Consider the following 18,828-nt stretch of genomic DNA (forward strand, 5'->3'; position numbering starts at 1 on the left):
ATACACAAAATTATTTTTTAAATTTAAATAGGTAGACTTAAACTATCAGAATAGAACGTAGAGCGAAAGAAAGGGGTAGTGATGGAGAACACTGTAACTGTAAACCCTAGCGATGGAGAACGACGAAAGGTGGTGGTTATAACGGGCCCCACAGGTTCCGGGAAGTCGAAGCTTGCCGTTGATTTGGCCTCTCACTTCCCCGTCGAAGTGATCAACGCCGATTCCATGCAGGTCTACCGTGGACTCGATGTTCTCACCAACAAACTCACACTCTCCCAACAAAACGGTACCATCAGATCATGCTCGCACCTGATTATTTCCCAATCTCATTCGGTTTCTGAAATCTCGTTTTCATTTGTTGTAGGAGTGCCACATCATCTCTTGGGTACCGTAAACCCAAACTTGGAATTCACAGCTAAAATGTTTCGGGATTCTGCTATTCCCGTAAGTTCCAAGCTTCAACGTTGATTTTGAAGTGGTGAATTGATGAAATGATGAAGATTCTTTTAGTTTATTATTATTATTATTATTATTATTATTTGTTGTTCTTAATTTTCAGATCATCCATGATATATTAGCTCGCAAGCACTTGCCTGTTATAGTTGGGGGTACTAATTACTATATTCAGGTGTGGGTTTTGATTCATGCTGCTAGTATTTATGTGCATTCTTTATGTCTCATGTTCTTCATATTTATTTATTTATTTATTTTTAAATATCTTACATATGTGCTTTCTTTAGTCCCTAAGGTGATACCCCATTCAACTCATCCAATTTTATTGATTTTAGTTATTGAATTATATGATTATATATGTATCAAATCAAATGTTGTACTTATTGAAACATGTGTGTATATATATTTCGTGGTGCTGAGTTCTAGATTGTATTTCTTATATTTTGCACTCTTGCCTGTTATCTCCTCTTCAGGCTCTTGTGAGTCCGTTTCTTTTAGATGACTCGGCAGAAGATATGACTGAAAACTGTTCGGGTGATTCGCCTGGTAACTTGATATCCGTGCTCTATTCTTTTCCTGTTCTATTAAAGTGTACTTATATCTATTTTATTTGTAATTTTGTAGGTATCAAACAGTCTGATAATAGTTTCATTGATGAAAATGATAGTTCAAACGATAGTTATGACCTGCTTAAAGATATTGATCCAGTTGCAGCAAATAGAATCCATCCAAATAATCATAGAAAGGTCGGAGTGTAATTTCATTATTTATTCTTCTTGAGAAATATATAGGGCCATCTTCTTTATACAGTTAGAGTTACATACGCTTGTACATATATGCTTTTTCTTTTAATTGTAGTACTTGTAATTTTAAGGAAATTTTTTAATGTTCTGGTGTGCTGTACATTCATCAGACGCAATATGCTCTTTGAATTCGTTGCTGAACTTTTAAATTTATATGAAGTGATAACTGGGGATGACACATCTACACATGTTGTTTTGTTGTTTCAGATAAATCAATATATTAGTTTGTATGCTCGCACTGGTGTTCTTCCTAGCAAAGTTTTTCAAGGAAAGGCAGCGGAGGTTTGTTATCTTCTTTGACATTCATTTATTGATTGCAAATTCAATATAATCTCTTTTCCCCTAGTCCATCTATGCTTTGACATATCATGTTTTTCCTCAATTTATGGTGTTGTTAATTGATTGCTTCCATAATTCCTAATCACCCTCCCTTGCTTTACCCATTTTGTTCACCTTCTACTGGGCAATTGGCTTTGACAGCAGTTGGATTACTGACTGACAAACTACAGAAACAGAAGAAGGATGATCAATTTCTCTTGAGTTTTATTTCAATATGTCTGTTGATTCTTTTTTCTAGCCTTTTAAATAATATTGGTCTTGCTCGTGGCAGGGCAGAAGTGGGGTCAAGTTGATAACTTAAGATATGATTGCTGTTTTATATGTGTGGATGCATCTCTCCCTGTGCTGGACAGATATGTAGAGCGGAGGGTAGATTGTATGATGGATGCTGGGTTACTCAATGAAGTCTATGACATTTACAATTTGAACGCAGATTATACTAGAGGTTTATGTCAGGCCATTGGTGTCCGTGAATTTGAGCCTCTTCTTAGAACTTGTGTTGTGGAAGACATCTATAGAAGAGAGAAGGAATTGACTGAGGGATCCAGCATAGAAAAGGATGAGACATTGTTTTATGGTAATCTGATGGAGTGGTTGAGATCTTCATCTGATACTAAATCCATAATTCTTTTGGAAGAAGCAATTGAAAAAGTAAAGGTTAATACTCGGAGGCTTGTTCGCCGTCAGGTAAAAATAATTTGTCATTTCTGTGACCTCCTTAAACAAGCATTCTTGACAAAAAAACATTTCTGTTGGCCACATATGCAAAGAAACTGAATATGGTCATTTTTCTGGTTAATCTCACCATATGTGATAGAAGATTGACCATGAAATGCTTATATGAATTCTGATATTGAAGTTTGAAATATCTTCTGTCATTTTTGAAGAGCATTTATTTCAAATGGCAAAAGTCTGTGCAATATCAATATTTTCTTGTTTTTTGTTTTAGGTATAAGACTCTGTTTAGCAATTTTAGGGTTACTATCATTTTTTTTTTGGGGTGCTGTCTCTAAAATTAATTTTGATGTAATCTATCATATTGTCGCTATACATTGAATTTACTGGAGTTAGTACAGAAATTTGAAGTTTGAGATTGATATGGAAGCTTTGTCCATGACAGAAGAGGATGCTCAGTCGACTACAAACACTGTTTGGTTGGAAAATACACTATGTTGATTCCACGGAATCAATATCAAGTAAGCTGTCTTAAACTTGTTCCTGTAGATTTTCTGTGTTTATTGTCATCAATTAAAATTTTGAAGTATCCTGGATTATATTGATCTGGTTATTTTATGTTTTAGGCAAGTCAGATGATGTATGGACTGGCCAAGTGGTTGAATCTGCCATGAAGATAGTTAGATCTTTCTTGAGCGAGAATGGAAGCTTGTCATCCACCTCTGGGATGTCAAATGACACTGAGATGAAAATAATTCAAAGGGACCTCTGGACTCAATACATATGCAAGGTCTGCTATGTTTTAGAATCCACCTGGCATATGGCATTTGCCCCTTTCGTGTTACGGGAAAAATAAAATAAAAAATCTGCGTTGTTTTGCTTACTGATTACCCTTCAATCACACCTGTTTATTTGGGAAAGGGAGAATGGGGTGATTCTTATGGTGCAATTCTGCGCCACAAATTGCAAAAATTTCACTGCAGAACAAAATTTAAGTGGCACAGTTTTTAAACTATCCAATTTAAATGAATTTACATTTGGATACTAAAATTTATCTCTATAAAATTCACAATATTCCATGTATGCTGTGCTAGCATAACAGTGTTACATGCACATATTTGCTTACTCATTATTTCACGTTTAGGTCCATCTCATTTTCTGCACACATACTCTATTGTTCTTTCTTCCGTGAAATTGTTAAGTGAGAGAAAGGGTGAGATGTTATAATTTATTTCTGCAGTGGCAGTCTGGCACATAGTGCTGCTGCTGCACCATCAAACATGTTCTGTTTTCTTATGAACCTTCCTGTTGACAGGCCTGCGGAGATCGGGTGCTTAGAGGATTACATGAATGGGAACAACACAGGCAAGGTCGTGGACACCGAAAACGTATTTCTCGTCTCAAGAGCAAGGTTCAAGGTCTTAGCTTCGTGGAACAAAAGCTGGAGTATTCTGAATGCGAATAGTTAGATAATCCTGTAATTTGGAATCTTATGAAATATATGGGTGGTACTACTATTGAGTATTGAAGGCTTGTCCACGTCGAATAAGAAATTTCATTTAATGGATTTCGTCAACAAGTGTGAAATTAACAAAATAAAAAATATTTATAAAATTTACAGTTTTTAATACATTAAGAACTTAAATTTTTTTATGTTTTATTTAATATTTTTATTTTTTAAGTGTCCTTGAGAAATTCATTACAAAACGGAAAATGGTGGTTGATTCGAAATCGTTTTTCACGAAGTTGGGTGCTGAAGATAATGAACGTGTGACGGACCACATTTCAAAATTAACAAACGTCTTCTGTGCCTCCGCTATTGTCACGTAATTCCGAAGCATTTTGTTTTATTCTGTAGTACTATACTACTATTTTAAAAAAATGATGAAAAAAACCAGACGAACATTATACTTTCAGTCAAATGGTCAAATGCGATCAATCTAAAAGCAAAAATAATTAAAAGATAGGCACACCTTATCATAAAAAGTGGGAGACACAAATTAAATAACGATACGATGAAACAACAACGAAGATGCATATATAAATATCTGGTGTTTGGAGTAGGTATAAGTCTAACTAAAACAAATGTTTTTGTTATCAAAAAAAAAAAAAAAATACAAATGTTTTAGAGAAACGTTTCTGTACAAACGAGCTTAGTGCTTGTAATTTAGATAAAAAAAGAATAACAGTAAATACCCTTTTTAGTCCCTGACAATATTCACGAAGGCCTTTTCGGTCCCTGACAATATCCACGAAGGCCTTTTCAGTCCCTAGCAATAAAAAATGAGCAAATTGGTCCCTGAAATTACAAAAAGGGGCCACGTTGGTCCTTCTGTGAACTCCACCGTAATGGCCCAACTAACGGTGCCCATGTGGCACATTAGTGTGCTGACACGGCTTGGACGTTGGACAACGTGGATGAGCAAACGACGACGTTTTGTTGCAAATGGGTTCAGAGCTTTCCAAAGTAGGGCACAACGTCATTTTTTGCTTTTAGAGTACTCATCAACCACACTGGAATGAACGGTAGTTAGACATCCATATTGCACTTAACTTTTTCAACTTGCAAGGAACCCCATTGTTTACCTCCGAAGCTTGGTTGAACGGTGAGCATTGTGGAAGACGGTGGTTTCTGGTAAGATAATCGACCCCAGACAGTGAAGGTTGTGGAAAGGCTGGTTCTCTGGTGGTTAAAGAAAGTTCGAGTGTGGGTGTTGTCTTACATGCACTAAGGTACGTGTTGTCAGAAATCCTTCGATATATGTGGTCGCCCCTCACTACATGTTGTGTATTTTTTGTTGGATATGGTCCCCCATGTGCGGTCCATTGTCTGTTTATTTGGTTAAGGTTTACAAAAAACATACCCCTTTATGTCTGTGGTCCCGGTTTGAAAAGTTTTTTGGCATTTTTTAGTGCCAATTTGTGGACCCTGATGTTAGTCCCTGTATTGCATGCATCTTTTGTAAAAGTTATTATTTTTTTGCAATTTAATGCCCTGTATGTTTACATGCCAGTGTTGAGTGATATAACCAAATGGCTATTGTTGTTAAAATGTGATTGGTTGTTAACGTTGTGAAGTAACTGTCATGTGGTGTGTTTTTTTTTTTTTTTTCAGATGGATGAATATATAGTGATAAGGTATCATCTTGGGGGTGTGTTAATCAGAGATGATGAAGGGGTCCTAACATATGCAAATGGAAAAGTAGTTGACTTACCTGAGATGGATACTGACTTTGTCAACCTGCGTGACCTTGATACTCTGTTCAAGGGTTATGGGTATGAGAAATGTGATTAGATGTTGTGGCTCATGCCAAACACAATGGATTTAGACAGTGGTTTAAGGCCTCTGAGTACGAACACTGATATTGTGGAGATGGTTAAGGCTGCATTAAGTAATGAGAACTTCATAGAAATATATTTTGATCATTGCATTTCCATCCTTGATATTATTGCACCTGCACCTGTGGAAGGCAGTGATGGGGATGAGGATAATCTGCGTGAGTCATTTGGAAGTGGATCTGATCACATTTCCTCAGGTGATGAAGATGATAATGGAAATGGTGATGGGTTTTCTACTGACTCAAATGATAGTGTGGAGGATGAGCCATATAAGCCTCCTCCACCAGGGTATGAAGAAGAAACAGAGAGTGAAGAGGAGTTAGAGTGTATAGGTAAGGCTACTAAAAAAAAAGTGTAACAAGAAGAAAAAAAAGGTTGTTCAGGAGGTGGTAAGGGAAGATACAATGGAAGAGGAGGAGAAGCAAATGTCTTTCGAGGAGGATGGGTATGGGTATAACTCTGAAGAGTTGAACACTACTCCTTCAAGTGGTGCTGAGGAGGCTGAAAGGGTTGTCAATCCAAAGTTTAATGTGGATGAGGTGTTTGGTCATGTACACTTAGAGATGGGGATGGAGTTTGTAAGTTTGCAACACTTTAAAAATGTTGTCAAAGACTATAATATTAGTCTAGGAAGACAATTCAAGTGGGTGAAGAATGACAAAGTCAGAGCCCGAGCCAAGTGTAGTAATGAGGAATGTGATTGGATGATTTTTTGTGCTTGGAATAACAAAATGGCCGCATTCCAAGTCAAAACATTTAATGACTCCCACACTTGCTGCAGACTTTTCAGAAACAAGAGGGCAAGTAGGAGTGAGTTGCAAATAAGTTAGAAAAAAGGCTAATGACATAGCCGAATATGACAAGAGCTGAGGCCTATGAACACATGAAAGAGGAGTACAAAGTTCATGTCCATTTGAAGAAAGTGACCAAGGCACTTCATAAAGCCAAGGGGTTGATTCCAGCACTGCAAGAGGTGATGCCTGGTGCACATCATCATTTTTGTGTGCAACATGTCTGGAAGAACTTCATAAAACAATGGAAAGACAAGGCAATCAGAGGCATTGTCTGGGAGTGTTCAAGATGCAACACTGTCCCCCAGTTCTTAAAGTCAATGGCACGTTTGAAAGGGATGAATGAGGCAGCATGGAAGTACTTAGACAACCTTGATCCCTCAAGTTGGGTAAAAGCTTATTTCAGCCATTGGCCGAAATGTGATAACATCACAAACAATATGGCAGAGATATGGAATGCCAAGATTGTTGGGTATAGGTCTAAACCAATAATCACTCTATTAGAGGAATTGAGGTGCTACATTATGAGGAGGATGGCTGCACATCAAAGGGTTTTAGGAACTGTCCGGGGTAAAATTGCTCCTGCTCAACAAAAGAAACTAGATCAAATAAAGGTTCTGAGCAATTCATGGACACCAACTTGGACTGGAAATCTGCAGCAAGATATGTATAAAGTTAGTGGTAGAGGTGAGAGAGTTGGAGTGAATTTAACAACACATAGTTGTGCATGCAATGCATGGCAGTTGACTGGACTGCCATGCGAGCATGCAATAGCAGCCATTTGTCACAAAAATGAACCACCTGAGAACTATGTCCATCAATGGCTTACATGCCTTGCATGCCACTTATGCACACACCTTAAACCCAGTGAATTCAAACAAGTATTGGCCTTCATCTGATGAACCCAAACCTCTTCCTCCAAAATTGAAAAGGCCAATTGGGTGTCCCAAGAAACACAGGAAGAAGGACCCAATTGAAGAGCAAGAGAGCAGTACAAAGAAAGTTAAAAGGACATATGCACCCAAGTGTCCTAAATGTGGTCAGACTGGACACTATGCAAAGAGCTGTAAGGGACCACTATCTTCCAACAAAAAAAACAGGCAAGCAAGACCAGAATCTGTAAAGATTGGATCCAACTCAGTAGATGAAATCCCATTAAGTCAAGGAGGCCCTGCAACACATGGTAGTTCTCAGCCACATGAAGGCAACTTGAGAGGAGGCAGCCCACCTCCATCAAATCCACACCAGGAAAATGAAATGTTGAGTAAGTAAACAAGGAATGCAGCATCCAGTAGCACACGAAGCAGATTTTTGGCCTTAATGAAAACCCCTAGTTTCAGGGCACCAAGGCTTGCCTCAAGAAAATGAATGAATGTTGTACATGAAGTGGGAGTAGTGCATGAGCCAACTGACAAGGACTGCATATAATGTGACTGACTTTTTTGTAAATTCTGGCCATTATGTTTTTGGAGGCCTCATATAGTCAATGTTTTTTTTGTTTGAATTCTGGCCATATTGTATTTAGGGGCCTTTCTTTTCATTCCTGATAGTTGGCTTTATTTTGTAATGCACTACTCTTTTGTAGTTCTTGGACAAATATATTTAACTGAGATATGTTTGTTAACTGAGTATTGCATGTCTACTGGTTGAACATATTGGACATCATCTGTATCTGATGTATTGCACTTCTTTTTAACAAATTTGGACTGCATACAAAAGCAGACAAGTATGTGCAGCCATTTCTCTGTTTAGGGACCAATAAGGGCCCCGTGCATTTTGTCAGGGACCAAAATAGTCACATGGTTGATGAATGTTCCAGCTGTTATGTCTAACAGGGTAGATGAACGTCATACAAGCATGTCCATTTTTTATTGTTATGCCTAACTGAGTTATGTAATTGTAGTTGTTGGACCTCCATGTCATCTGTTATGCACTTTTGTTCTGTAAACTTGTACTGGAAGAAAATCAATGAAGTCATGTCCTATTTTTTTGTGGTCAGGGACCAAAATGGGCCCCGTGCATTTTGTCAGGGACCAAAATGGTACTCGATGTAATTTGTTAGGGACCAAAATTGCCCTCGTGTTTTTCCCTGGTTAACAAATGTGCATAACAATATGGAACTTCTGTAACAACAATTTCATGATTTTTGCATCTATATCTGTACATGGATGGTTTGTGATACAATGTAGCAAGCTATTGGCCTTCATTCCATGCCTAACTATGCAATATACCATACTAAAAGAAACTTAGCATCCAGTAGTGCAGTAGTTGATACACAAATATATGATGCCAGAAGATATATAGGAATACATTGAAAGCTTCTTAATAATAGGCCATATGATACCATACACAAACAGACAGATCCGAACCAACAGAGAATGTTCCATATAATACAACCTTCTTCATTAATTTGTATAACAAAAGTACTGAGTACTCATTACAATTCATTGAAAGAAAAATACATTGGGGTAACTTGTTTTCACTTTTACCACACTAACAACAAACATACAGATGATGATCACACCAACACAAGCAGCACATAAGACCCTAGCTGACCTATCAACTGTCCTAATTTGTTTGTCCATCCTATCTAACTCCTCCACCATCTTCAGGTATACATCATTCAGTTTCTTTCCTGCTCATGAAGCTTCATTCCTTGCTTAGTAATCTTCACATCTTGCTCTCTCATCATCATGTCTACATACTTCAACTTGAAATTAATTTCAGCAACATCCAACTCCATAGTGTGAATTCTTGCTTCTTCCAGCTCCATGGGTTCATTACACATGTCATCTACCCATCTAAAAAAATCACAATAGGGCTTCTTCTCCTACAAAAAAAAAAACCACGGTTAGCAAGTGTTTCAACTTAATAAAGGGGCACATTACACATGTATACCTTGAAATTAGGACACCCAAGGAAAACCCTGTTTGGGTTTCTCTCAGTTTTGGAGGTATATACAATACTTTGTCTCCCACATTTGCACCTACGACCGGCAGTCCTTGTCAGTGTTCTTCCCCCATTGAAGTACTCCCACTTGATCCCTCCATGCGAGAAGAAACACTCATCTTCTCCCACGCCCAGCAAATCCGGTTGATGTCCTCTACTGTCGTCGAGTTTCAATCATCAACGTCCAAAGATTTTGGGGGCGTATTGCTGTTTAGGGTTTTGCTCATCAATTTGGGGGATTTGTGTCTGTTTAGTGTTCGATTGATGGAATTTGGGGTATTTTCATATTTAGGGTTCATGATCAAAGCAAGAAACGACGTCGTGCCCTACTTTGGAAAGCTCTGAACCCATTTGCAACAAAATGTCGTCGTTTGCTCATCCACGCTGTCCAACGTCCAAGCCGCGTCAGCACACTAACGTGCCATATGGGCACCATTAGTTGGGCCGTTACGGTGGAGTTCATAGAAGGACCAACGTGGCTCCTTTTTTTGTAATTTCAGGGGCCAATTTGTTCCTTTTTTATTGCTAGGGGCTGAAAACGCCTTCTTGGATATTGTCAGGGACTAAAAAAGGGTATTTACTCAAAAAAGAAAGAAAATCGTACATTATGTAACTAACCAAAGTTCACGTTTTTTATTTAAAAACAAACGAGAAAATCTAGTCTTACCTACTTTATTTCCACCCTTATGGAAATAATTGTCTCATGTTGCATGAGATAATTATCTCATGCAACAGAGACAAAATAGTGGGGTCTATTATTTTATTTTATTTTTTGAAAAAGTAGTGGACTCCACAATCTTATCTCTGTTGCATGAGATAATTATCTCATGCAATATGAGATTAATAGATCCCTATCAATAAATATAAAATGTATAGATAGATACCTTTTTTTTTGATACAATAAAGGGGCATGGCCCCGATAGATACCTTTTTATGGAAGGAAAAATTGACAAACAATTGAAAATATTAAGGAAGGAAAAATTGAAGCGGGTAAAATCAGGAGAAATGGGCTCAAGCTGCAATGGCCCAAACGGCAGAAGAACAAGCCCAAATATTGGGAGGACTATCACACTGAAAGGGCCTAGGAAGTTTTAGCAAATCTATTATTACAATTGAATTTCATTTAATTTCTAATGTTTATGTAATTTTTGAATTTCATTGTGTTTTCGTGTGAACCTTGATTTATATAGTAATTGGTAGAAACGAAAATGTCAAGAAAAGTTTGGAAAATTGTCCCTTTTCTCTTCTTCTCCTTCATCTTCTCTCTGAAAATCGGTTTATATTACAAAGAAATGAGTTATATTATCTAATGATAATGTATATATAATTAATAAAAAGTTTATTATAAAAAAAGTTACCCAATAAACAAGTATAAAATATAACACATTTTATGGAGGGCCTAGCCCAGCAAAAAGAACAAAAAACGAAAACTAAGGTTCGTAATGAAAAAATATAACACTCAATGGAAAGAGGAAAATCGCAAATAGTTTCAAGGTACTCACCATATAAAAGTTTGAGTAAACACCTTTATAGTCTCTGGCAATATCTATGAAATCCTTTTTAGTCCCTGGCAATAAAAAAAGATCAAATTGGTCCTTAAAATTATGAAAAAAGGGCCATGTTAGTCCTTATGTCAACTCCTCCGTCACTAACGTGGCTCTTTTTACATACTGTTAGAGACCAATTTGGTCCTTTTTTATTGTCAGGGACTAATTTTTTTTTTGTAGATATTGCCAGGGACCAAAAATAATGTTTACTCTAAAACTTTTCAGTTTAGGACTATCCATTGAAGTCTATTATTGATTAACCGTATCATCAAATGATTGAAATTTTGATAAAGACCAATTTTATGAAGAAAAAAAAAAAACCAACGCAAATAATTCAATGTCTCAAAGGTATTTTGTTTGATAACTGGCGATTAAGACAGATTACCAGATGCGTTTGTCTTATTAGATCATCCAATATATTTCTTTAACATATCATTTCATCACAAATGTGTATATTTATACCAAACTCCTTTGGCACAGGTGATAAGGAGCTTGAGTCTCTTAACCAGAGGTCTCGAGTTTGAGTCTTGAGAATGAAAAAAAAATATTTGGGAGAGCCGTCTCCGAAAGGGTCCGACAGTGCTCAATTGAGGATTAGTCTTTGGTTACAGCCAGAGGATACCCTTCAGATTACTGAAAAAAAAAATGTGTATAGTTACAGGGAAATAGTAGTCTCATGTTGTAGGAGACTACTATCTTATGCCATAGACACTTCGATAAGTGTGTTGCTATTTTCTTTTCTTTTCTTTTCTCTTTTTTAGTGGTGGGTCTCATCATTTTGTGTCTTAGCATAAAATATGTTCTCTTGTACAACATAAGAGTACACAAACCCATAGTTATATGTACCAAAAAAAAAATATGTGTCTAGTTATTAATGTTGGAAGTGTTAAAAAAGTTATCGCTATCATGGAGGTTAACTTTGTAGTTATATATTTATAGAAATGGAACATTAAGTTTATCTTTTTTCAATATTTACTCTACGGTTCTACTTACTCACCTCTAATACGGTTAAATCACTATCTTAAGAGGAGATGGAGAGAAAAAATGAAAATCAATTGAAATTATAATATAACAGTGTTAAAAGAGGCTGCTAAAATAAATATGAAAAAAGATAATCATAAATTTTATTCTATAATTATATTTTTTAAATGTTTAAATTGCAGTCATACTAAAGCTACCTCTTAGCTTTCATAACCTATTTTTTTAATGTAACATTTTTTCTGCCAACTTTGATTACATAATATGAGGGCGACTTTTCAACTAGAATGTTTTAAAAAGTTAACAGAAAAGCAAAACTGTCTATCATTTTAAAGGATACAAAGTTATATCATTTTAACTGAAAAAAAAGAAGATAAATCGTGAAAGAGAATTGATAAAAAAAGTTTTAAATGTGTGAATCCCACCTCTTTGTGAGAGTCAAAAAATATAAGGTGTGTCATTCACATATTTTTCCCTAACAAAAAAGGAGAGAAGTTGCACGATACACATGAATTAGTGTAATTTAATACAATTTTTTAAAGTGAGTAAAATAAAAAAATATATTATTATCCGAATTAAATAGCATGTGATAAACAACTATTAAACATATCTGAAATTGTATCAGTCGATGAAAATCACTCAGACACCATCGTCCTTTATTCACCTGAGAAAGGTCCTAGTAGTTAAGCTAAGATTCCTTAACGATAAGTACACAGCATCATGTCATCCATGTATTAAAAAAGTTCAATAATTTACCTTGGTGATGCACATGGCAAGGACAAACAGAGAACTACAGGCTATATAATAATGCAAAAAAGAAAATATTATATAATAATGTTTTCTGACCCTTGAGTGTGTGTGGCAACCAATAACTCAAACTTCTAGAGGGAAATGACCCCAAGGTGTCTATTAATTCATGTGCAACGACAATTGCACCAGACAATTTTCACTGTGGAATGGGTAGAATAAGTTGCTCACTGGTGGGTCTATAAATGAAAGTAGTACCTTTCCTAAGATTGTGCCGTGGATGCTGTCTCCTAAAACTTTTTTGGTAATTGATTAAAACAAAAAGAGTGGTGAAATTGGTCATGACGATCTGACATTGGACAAATGGGACTGTGAGGGTTGACGGGCAAATTGTGCATAGTGTATGTTTTGTTCATATATATTTGGTTACTTAGGGACTGGTTTTGGTTCATAGGAGTTGTATTATAGCCATGGGGACATTCAATCACTATGTTATTGTTAAGTTCAACGATGGTGTGGCAGTTGAAGAGCTCGTCCAAGGCTTGGAGAAGATGATCTCTGGGATTGAGCATGTCAAGTCCTTTGAATGGTATGAAAGTAAAAGTTTGCTTCCTTTTTTTTGTTTTTTAATGATAGTCATCGTCTTTCCCTTAATACAAAATATGTAAAGATAAGGCCGCGTATCAGGATTACTCTCATCTTATCCTTGGTCGGAGTAATTTTCTTATAATTGGAGGAGAAAATATTTCAAGACATGAAAGGCATTAGCCATTAGTAAATAAAAGCACAACCAACTAAAGATTATATAATATTTTAGCCTATTTTGGGCATTATAGAATTCCCATCAATTTTATGATTTACTATCATATGCTTGTATTTGTTGTAACAGGGGAAAGGACATTGAAAGCCACGATATGCTGAGACAAGGTTTCACTCATGCCTTCTTGATGACATTCAACGGGAAAGAGGACTTTAATGCATTTCAGAATCATCCAAATCATATTGAGTTCTCAAAAATATTTTCACCTGCTGTTGACAAGATTGTGGTCCTGGATTTCCCATCTAACCTTGTCAAAGCACCAGCATAATCCTAAAGATATTCAAGCAATTTGAAGTTTCTATCTTTAAAGTGTTCGCAAGTGTGTGCATCCTCTATTTGTAGTCTGTTATGGGTTGTTCCTACTGGTTCTCTTGCAATTTCAACTTCTAAAGCTCTTTCTTTTTCTTTTCTTTTTTAGTGTTAATACTAGTTCTTTACCAGTCTCTACTACTATGAGTACCATCATATTCATATATATAACAGCACAATTTATAGGCCTTCAATTCAAAAAAATTGTCAGACACAATGTTTGTTGCTGGACTTATAGGGCCCAACAATTTCTTCTATACGCTCATAGGACTAACCGCATAAGACTTAAAATCCTGGCCCATTGGTACCAACGTGCAGCCCTCATGTCCACTCACAGCTTAAGTGAGACTCTGTATGTGTAAGAGACGGATATGGATCATCTCAGATGAAAAAGATAATTATGTGGTCATCTTGTTTGATCACAAGCACTCATTTAAAAATTATACAATTTTCTTTCTCTTATCTTATCATTAATGAGTGAAAATGAGTGATTTTGATCAAATAACATGACCATTTTTCCACATGAGAGAATCCAAATCCATAACGTATATAGTCAAAGTGGATAAAGAATTAAAGTTATGCCCTAATTAACTGTTATAACTTTTGGCTTAGTGGTAAGTACTTGATGATTAAATTTGTGACATAAAAAATCAAAATAAGCACTTTTTTACTATGTTGCTTTAACTAGAAAATATAACGATTGTTTTACACCTGGTGTGATGAATGTGAATAATATGATCTCTTTAGGAATTGTTACTTTGTTTTGCTATAATAGAGGAGAGAGTGAGCAGTACTCACTGAGTAGTAGAGTGTGAAAATATCATTACTCATGGGAATATTATTTGGATCAAGCCTTCTGAATTCAGGTCCTACATAAATAACTGCATCTTCCCACATTATGGTTTCTTGAGTGATACATTGAATTATTCAGAGTTACATTAAACAGTTACGGTCAAGGGCTTTATTAATTGTGGGGAGAGTGACATCATTTCCCTTGTCTTAAAAAGCCTAAATACGAAAGCAACTTTAGGAGGGCATGAATTGATTACAACAGTGAAAGACATTGAATCATGCAAAACCTGATGACTGATTATAAATAATTAACAATACTCTACGAAGGATGGCCTCAAGGAGCTCTTTGGTACAAGGATTTTTTCTGGATTCTCGGAAAACTGAAATGTTTAAAATTTTAAATTTTCAGATATTATCGTAAATTGAATGTAAAAATCATATTTTTAAAAATTGAGATTTTCGAACAAATAAAAATTTCTCCTGTACCAAACACTCCCTGAATATCTACTCCATGTCGGATATCAAATCACCAAAAAATTGAATTTTGAAGCCCAAGATTCCCTAAAGCAATGTGATCTTTTTCTAGTGAAATAAAAAAGAAGGAAAAAGTAAGTTCATTTAATCAAGCAATGGGGCCAACTTGGAAAGTGAATTTGGAAGTAGTGTTTCTCGAGTTCTCAACCTTAAAGAAACCCTGCATGATTCAAACAATTGGAGCAAACATTTTTTTTTTGCACTGATTGAGTAAAGGGACAGACATGAAGCCCTTCAAGAAACTCCATGTTATTTCTTTACTAGTTTTCAATTTCATATTAGGTTCTTCTATACCACAGCATAATCATACAAAGTACTGTGGGAATATCAGAACTCAAACACCTTTCTTGAATCCAAATTCTTCTATACCTTCTCTATTAGGTAGCATCACCCTTTGCATATCTCAGAATCTCTACTTCAGAACATCCCTTGGCCTTTTTGAAATTTCTTCACTTGACTATAATGGTAGATTACTAACGATCACTCACTCATCTTGTTCTTCTCTCCAATATGTTTCTCCTCTGGCTGTCACAGCTGGTTTCCCTTCCCCTCCAGAACCTAACTCACTTGTTCTCTTCAACTGCTCAAAGAGAAGAGATCCCATTTCACCATTTATGCAAAGCTGCAGAGACTTTTATAAATGTGGAGGTGCTGCTTCATCATCTTCTAGTATTCAAGAGCACGAGAAATATCCTTATTCATGTTTAGTTGTTGAAGATCTGCAAAAAGTAGAAAAGGGTTTTCATCCTGAACAATTGAACTGCTCCCATTACAGTTGGGTACATAGAAGTTCTTCAGATGGTGGAAATAATGGATACAAGTTGGGAACAAGAATATCTATTGAAGTTTCAAAATTTGTACCAGATATTTGTAAGGGGTGTGAAACGCCTAATGGCACCTGTGGTGCTGGGTTGAAGTGTTTATGCCACGCAAAAGAGTGCAGTAAGTGATCTTGGACATGTATAAAGTTTTTTTTTTATTATTTTAGTTTCAGTTGTTTTAAGTTATGAGGAAAATATGGAATGGCTTAGTGACTCTGATTATAATTCTGCAGAAGACAAGGTTATCTCCAAGGCTGGGTCCATAAAATCTACTGGTAGTGTTTTTTTCTCTTTACTTTCTTTTATTGGTTCATTAGCCTTCTTCATGCAAGTTTAACAAAGCTTATCTAAGGACTTAATCTTTAGGTTAGAGTACTTTGTACATGTATTATTTGCTATATGGATCTAATATCTATAATAGTTGAATGTCATTTGTTCAACGTAACTAGTACAAAACAGCTATTAGTCCTGCCCAAAATGGATGGTAATAGAAGTATTGAACATGAACCATCTATCTATCTGAAGGATTTCAAAGCAAGCATAGATTGAAACTTCGTTAGGAATGGAAGCTGAAATGATCAGTGAAGTTTATGTCACTGCCCCTTTTGGAGACATGAAGCTAAATCTTTCCACAAACTAGATGTGAGGAATCCATAAATATGTAAAATCCTACTATAAAGCAGCTTTATGAGGAAACTATAATGCTCAATCAGACTGATTGAAAATGTATAAAATTATAGTTTGGATGTAGTACGAGCAAGGATTTGTGTGCAACATCAGCTAAAAATGCACCAAAGATAGTTATTCCTTAACAATATAAATGCAAAAGAAAGCTAGAAAAAACTGAGATGATTACTCTATACGATAATCTCCTTATTGACAAGTAACATCTTCTAGCAACATCTCCTATTGCTGAATCTCCTTTATAGCTACACAAAGTAGCTTATGAATTAGCTTTGCACCTTGCAAGTAAAACGGCCCCTTGCCTTTTCTCTATATTTTCCTGCTTTTGAGCCTAAGCCTTGAGAGTGCTTTGCTGAAGAGCCCTGCCATAGAAGGAAAGAGACCAAGGCTAGCCCTTATGCTTGTTCATCCAATTCAGATTCATGATATAACTGAAAGCAATATAAAAAAGTTTTTTTGTTCGGGTATTTACTCTCTACATTTATACTTTTAATTAAAGGAGAAACAATGAAACGGCAATCTGAATTTTTCAGCCTCCAAATCATATTCAAGCACAAATACAGGATGACTAAAATAGAACCCAAAAATGCATGCTTAAATCATACTTTCGAATGGTAAAGAAGTAATAAATGGTAAAATGATATGTTTGTGTTTATTTTTCAAATTAATTAAAATATATAAAATGAAATTATTAAAACTATTTTAAAATTTTCTATGCACAATATATTAATAGCAGAAATATAGAGTACTATCTAGTATCTACCAACATCTTGAACAATGTGTTCGGCATTGTTTTTTAGTAAATGTGTTTAACCATACGCATCCACTTTCAATCATCACAAAAAGTATATGATAGTCAGTGCATATCATGGCTACTTTGATCAAATTAGTGACGGGTGTCTTACCCAACCCAATGTCGCTACATAAGGTAGCTACTTTGGGCAACCAGGTCTCCTAGACTTTTCCAGCCACCAGAAAGTGCCACGTGTCCGGTTCACAGTAGCTGAGTACCTCAGCGACTACAGTGCCATAACAGTATGGTATATTTTTTCAAAGTTGTGACATTCAGGTATATTATTCTCATAAAAAGAGCAGTATGGTCAATGTCTCTTAATATTATATCTCGTTACGAGAAAAAAACTAAAATATATGCTTGATTAAAAACCAATTAGCATTCATTTTAAGTAGGGGTGTTAACGGGTCGAGCCGAGCCGAGCTTTGATCTTAAAAGGCTAAGCCTGTGATTAAATGTGTCGGCCTTACCAAGCCTGTTACCTGTTACGAATATAATTATCGGACTGTGGCCTGCCTTATTTACAAAAAAATAAAAACCTGATTTGGCCTGTTAGAAAAAAAATAAGACAATGAAAATTTATCCAAACAGAGTATATAATTAACAACATTAGTAATTTCATAAAGAATATCGAAACAACATAATATAGAACAAAATCATTCAAAAAGTCTGTTTAACTATTAAAATAGGGGTGAAATGGATTGAGAGGAGAAAGAGAACTATTACAAATAGTATAAAAAATATAAATAAAAATAAAAATTAATATACTAGGCCAGCCTGAGAGGCTCCAAGGCTGAGCTTTTGAATTAGAGCGTGAGGCCTTTTTACTAAACGAGCTTTTATACAAGTCCAAGCCTGGTTCCAACAACCAATATTAGGCATGTAAGCCTAAGCCTTCACGAGCCGAGTCAAAGACCCCTAAAAAGCCCCTGCCTCGTTTATCACCCCTAATTTTAGGAATATAAGAAGCAAAATTAGTTGTGATATATGTGCAGTTCCCATATGTATAGAACAAAAAATAAAATGTCCATTACCTGTCCAGGGATCTATTGAGTACTGTATAATAGGCAGACTTGATTGCGACGCAAATAAATTGTTTCCATTTTTGTTATTAGTTTTCAAGGAAATTGCATATTTCAGTATAAATGTAGATCATTAATTAATTAATTACAAGTTATTCTTGAACCATGCTGCTACTTATGTCCCACAAAGAATCAAATAATGTTATCAAGCTTGACCCACTACACAATGGACAATGGAATGGGCTTTTGGCCGAGAGCATATGACATAGTCTTGGACTCTTGAAACCCAAACGTAACTCAGCTCCCCAGTCCCCACCGCCTTATTCATCCTTGGGCTTGGTTAAATACCCATCATAGTTTTTCAAGTTATTTAATGGAATTAAAACAAAAACTTACTTTATAATAAAATTATAGGATTAGTATTTATCATGT

General features: G+C 35.7%; 3 protein-coding genes across 4 annotated transcripts; all 3 read left to right on the forward strand.

Annotated features, from left to right (window-relative positions):
• The first annotated feature begins 68 nt into the window (after positions 1–68).
• On the forward strand, positions 69–3,860 carry LOC133299613 (tRNA dimethylallyltransferase 2). 2 transcript variants are annotated; one of them, XM_061499085.1, is made up of 10 exons: positions 69–286; positions 365–444; positions 560–628; positions 927–987; positions 1,078–1,199; positions 1,464–1,538; positions 1,872–2,282; positions 2,716–2,791; positions 2,897–3,060; positions 3,586–3,860. In XM_061499085.1, the coding sequence occupies exons 1-10, from the start codon at positions 82–84 to the stop codon at positions 3,733–3,735; spliced, it is 1,413 nt and encodes a 470-aa protein (XP_061355069.1). In that variant the 5' UTR covers positions 69–81; the 3' UTR covers positions 3,736–3,860. The 2 variants fall into 2 exon arrangements, with proteins under 2 accessions (XP_061355069.1, XP_061355068.1); XM_061499084.1 differs by having other exon boundaries at positions 927–1,199.
• A 9,118-nt stretch (positions 3,861–12,978) lies between these two features.
• LOC133299621 (stress-response A/B barrel domain-containing protein At5g22580-like) lies at positions 12,979–13,929 on the forward strand. The gene is made up of 2 exons (XM_061499099.1): positions 12,979–13,210; positions 13,511–13,929. Exons 1-2 carry the CDS (start codon positions 13,092–13,094, stop codon positions 13,707–13,709), a joined length of 318 nt encoding a protein of 105 aa, XP_061355083.1. The 5' UTR covers positions 12,979–13,091; the 3' UTR covers positions 13,710–13,929.
• A 1,358-nt stretch (positions 13,930–15,287) lies between these two features.
• Positions 15,288–16,250, forward strand: LOC133299624 (uncharacterized). The gene is made up of 2 exons (XM_061499105.1): positions 15,288–16,018; positions 16,131–16,250. The coding sequence occupies exons 1-2, from the start codon at positions 15,301–15,303 to the stop codon at positions 16,232–16,234; spliced, it is 822 nt and encodes a 273-aa protein (XP_061355089.1). The 5' UTR covers positions 15,288–15,300; the 3' UTR covers positions 16,235–16,250.
• Positions 16,251–18,828: the final 2,578 nt, after the last annotated feature.

The sequence above is a fragment of the Gastrolobium bilobum genome, unplaced genomic scaffold (genome assembly GCF_033153095.1).
Source record: "Gastrolobium bilobum isolate Gb01-03AN ecotype WA unplaced genomic scaffold, APGP_CSIRO_Gbil_v1 utg22371, whole genome shotgun sequence".
Lineage (NCBI taxonomy): Eukaryota > Viridiplantae > Streptophyta > Magnoliopsida > Fabales > Fabaceae > Gastrolobium > Gastrolobium bilobum.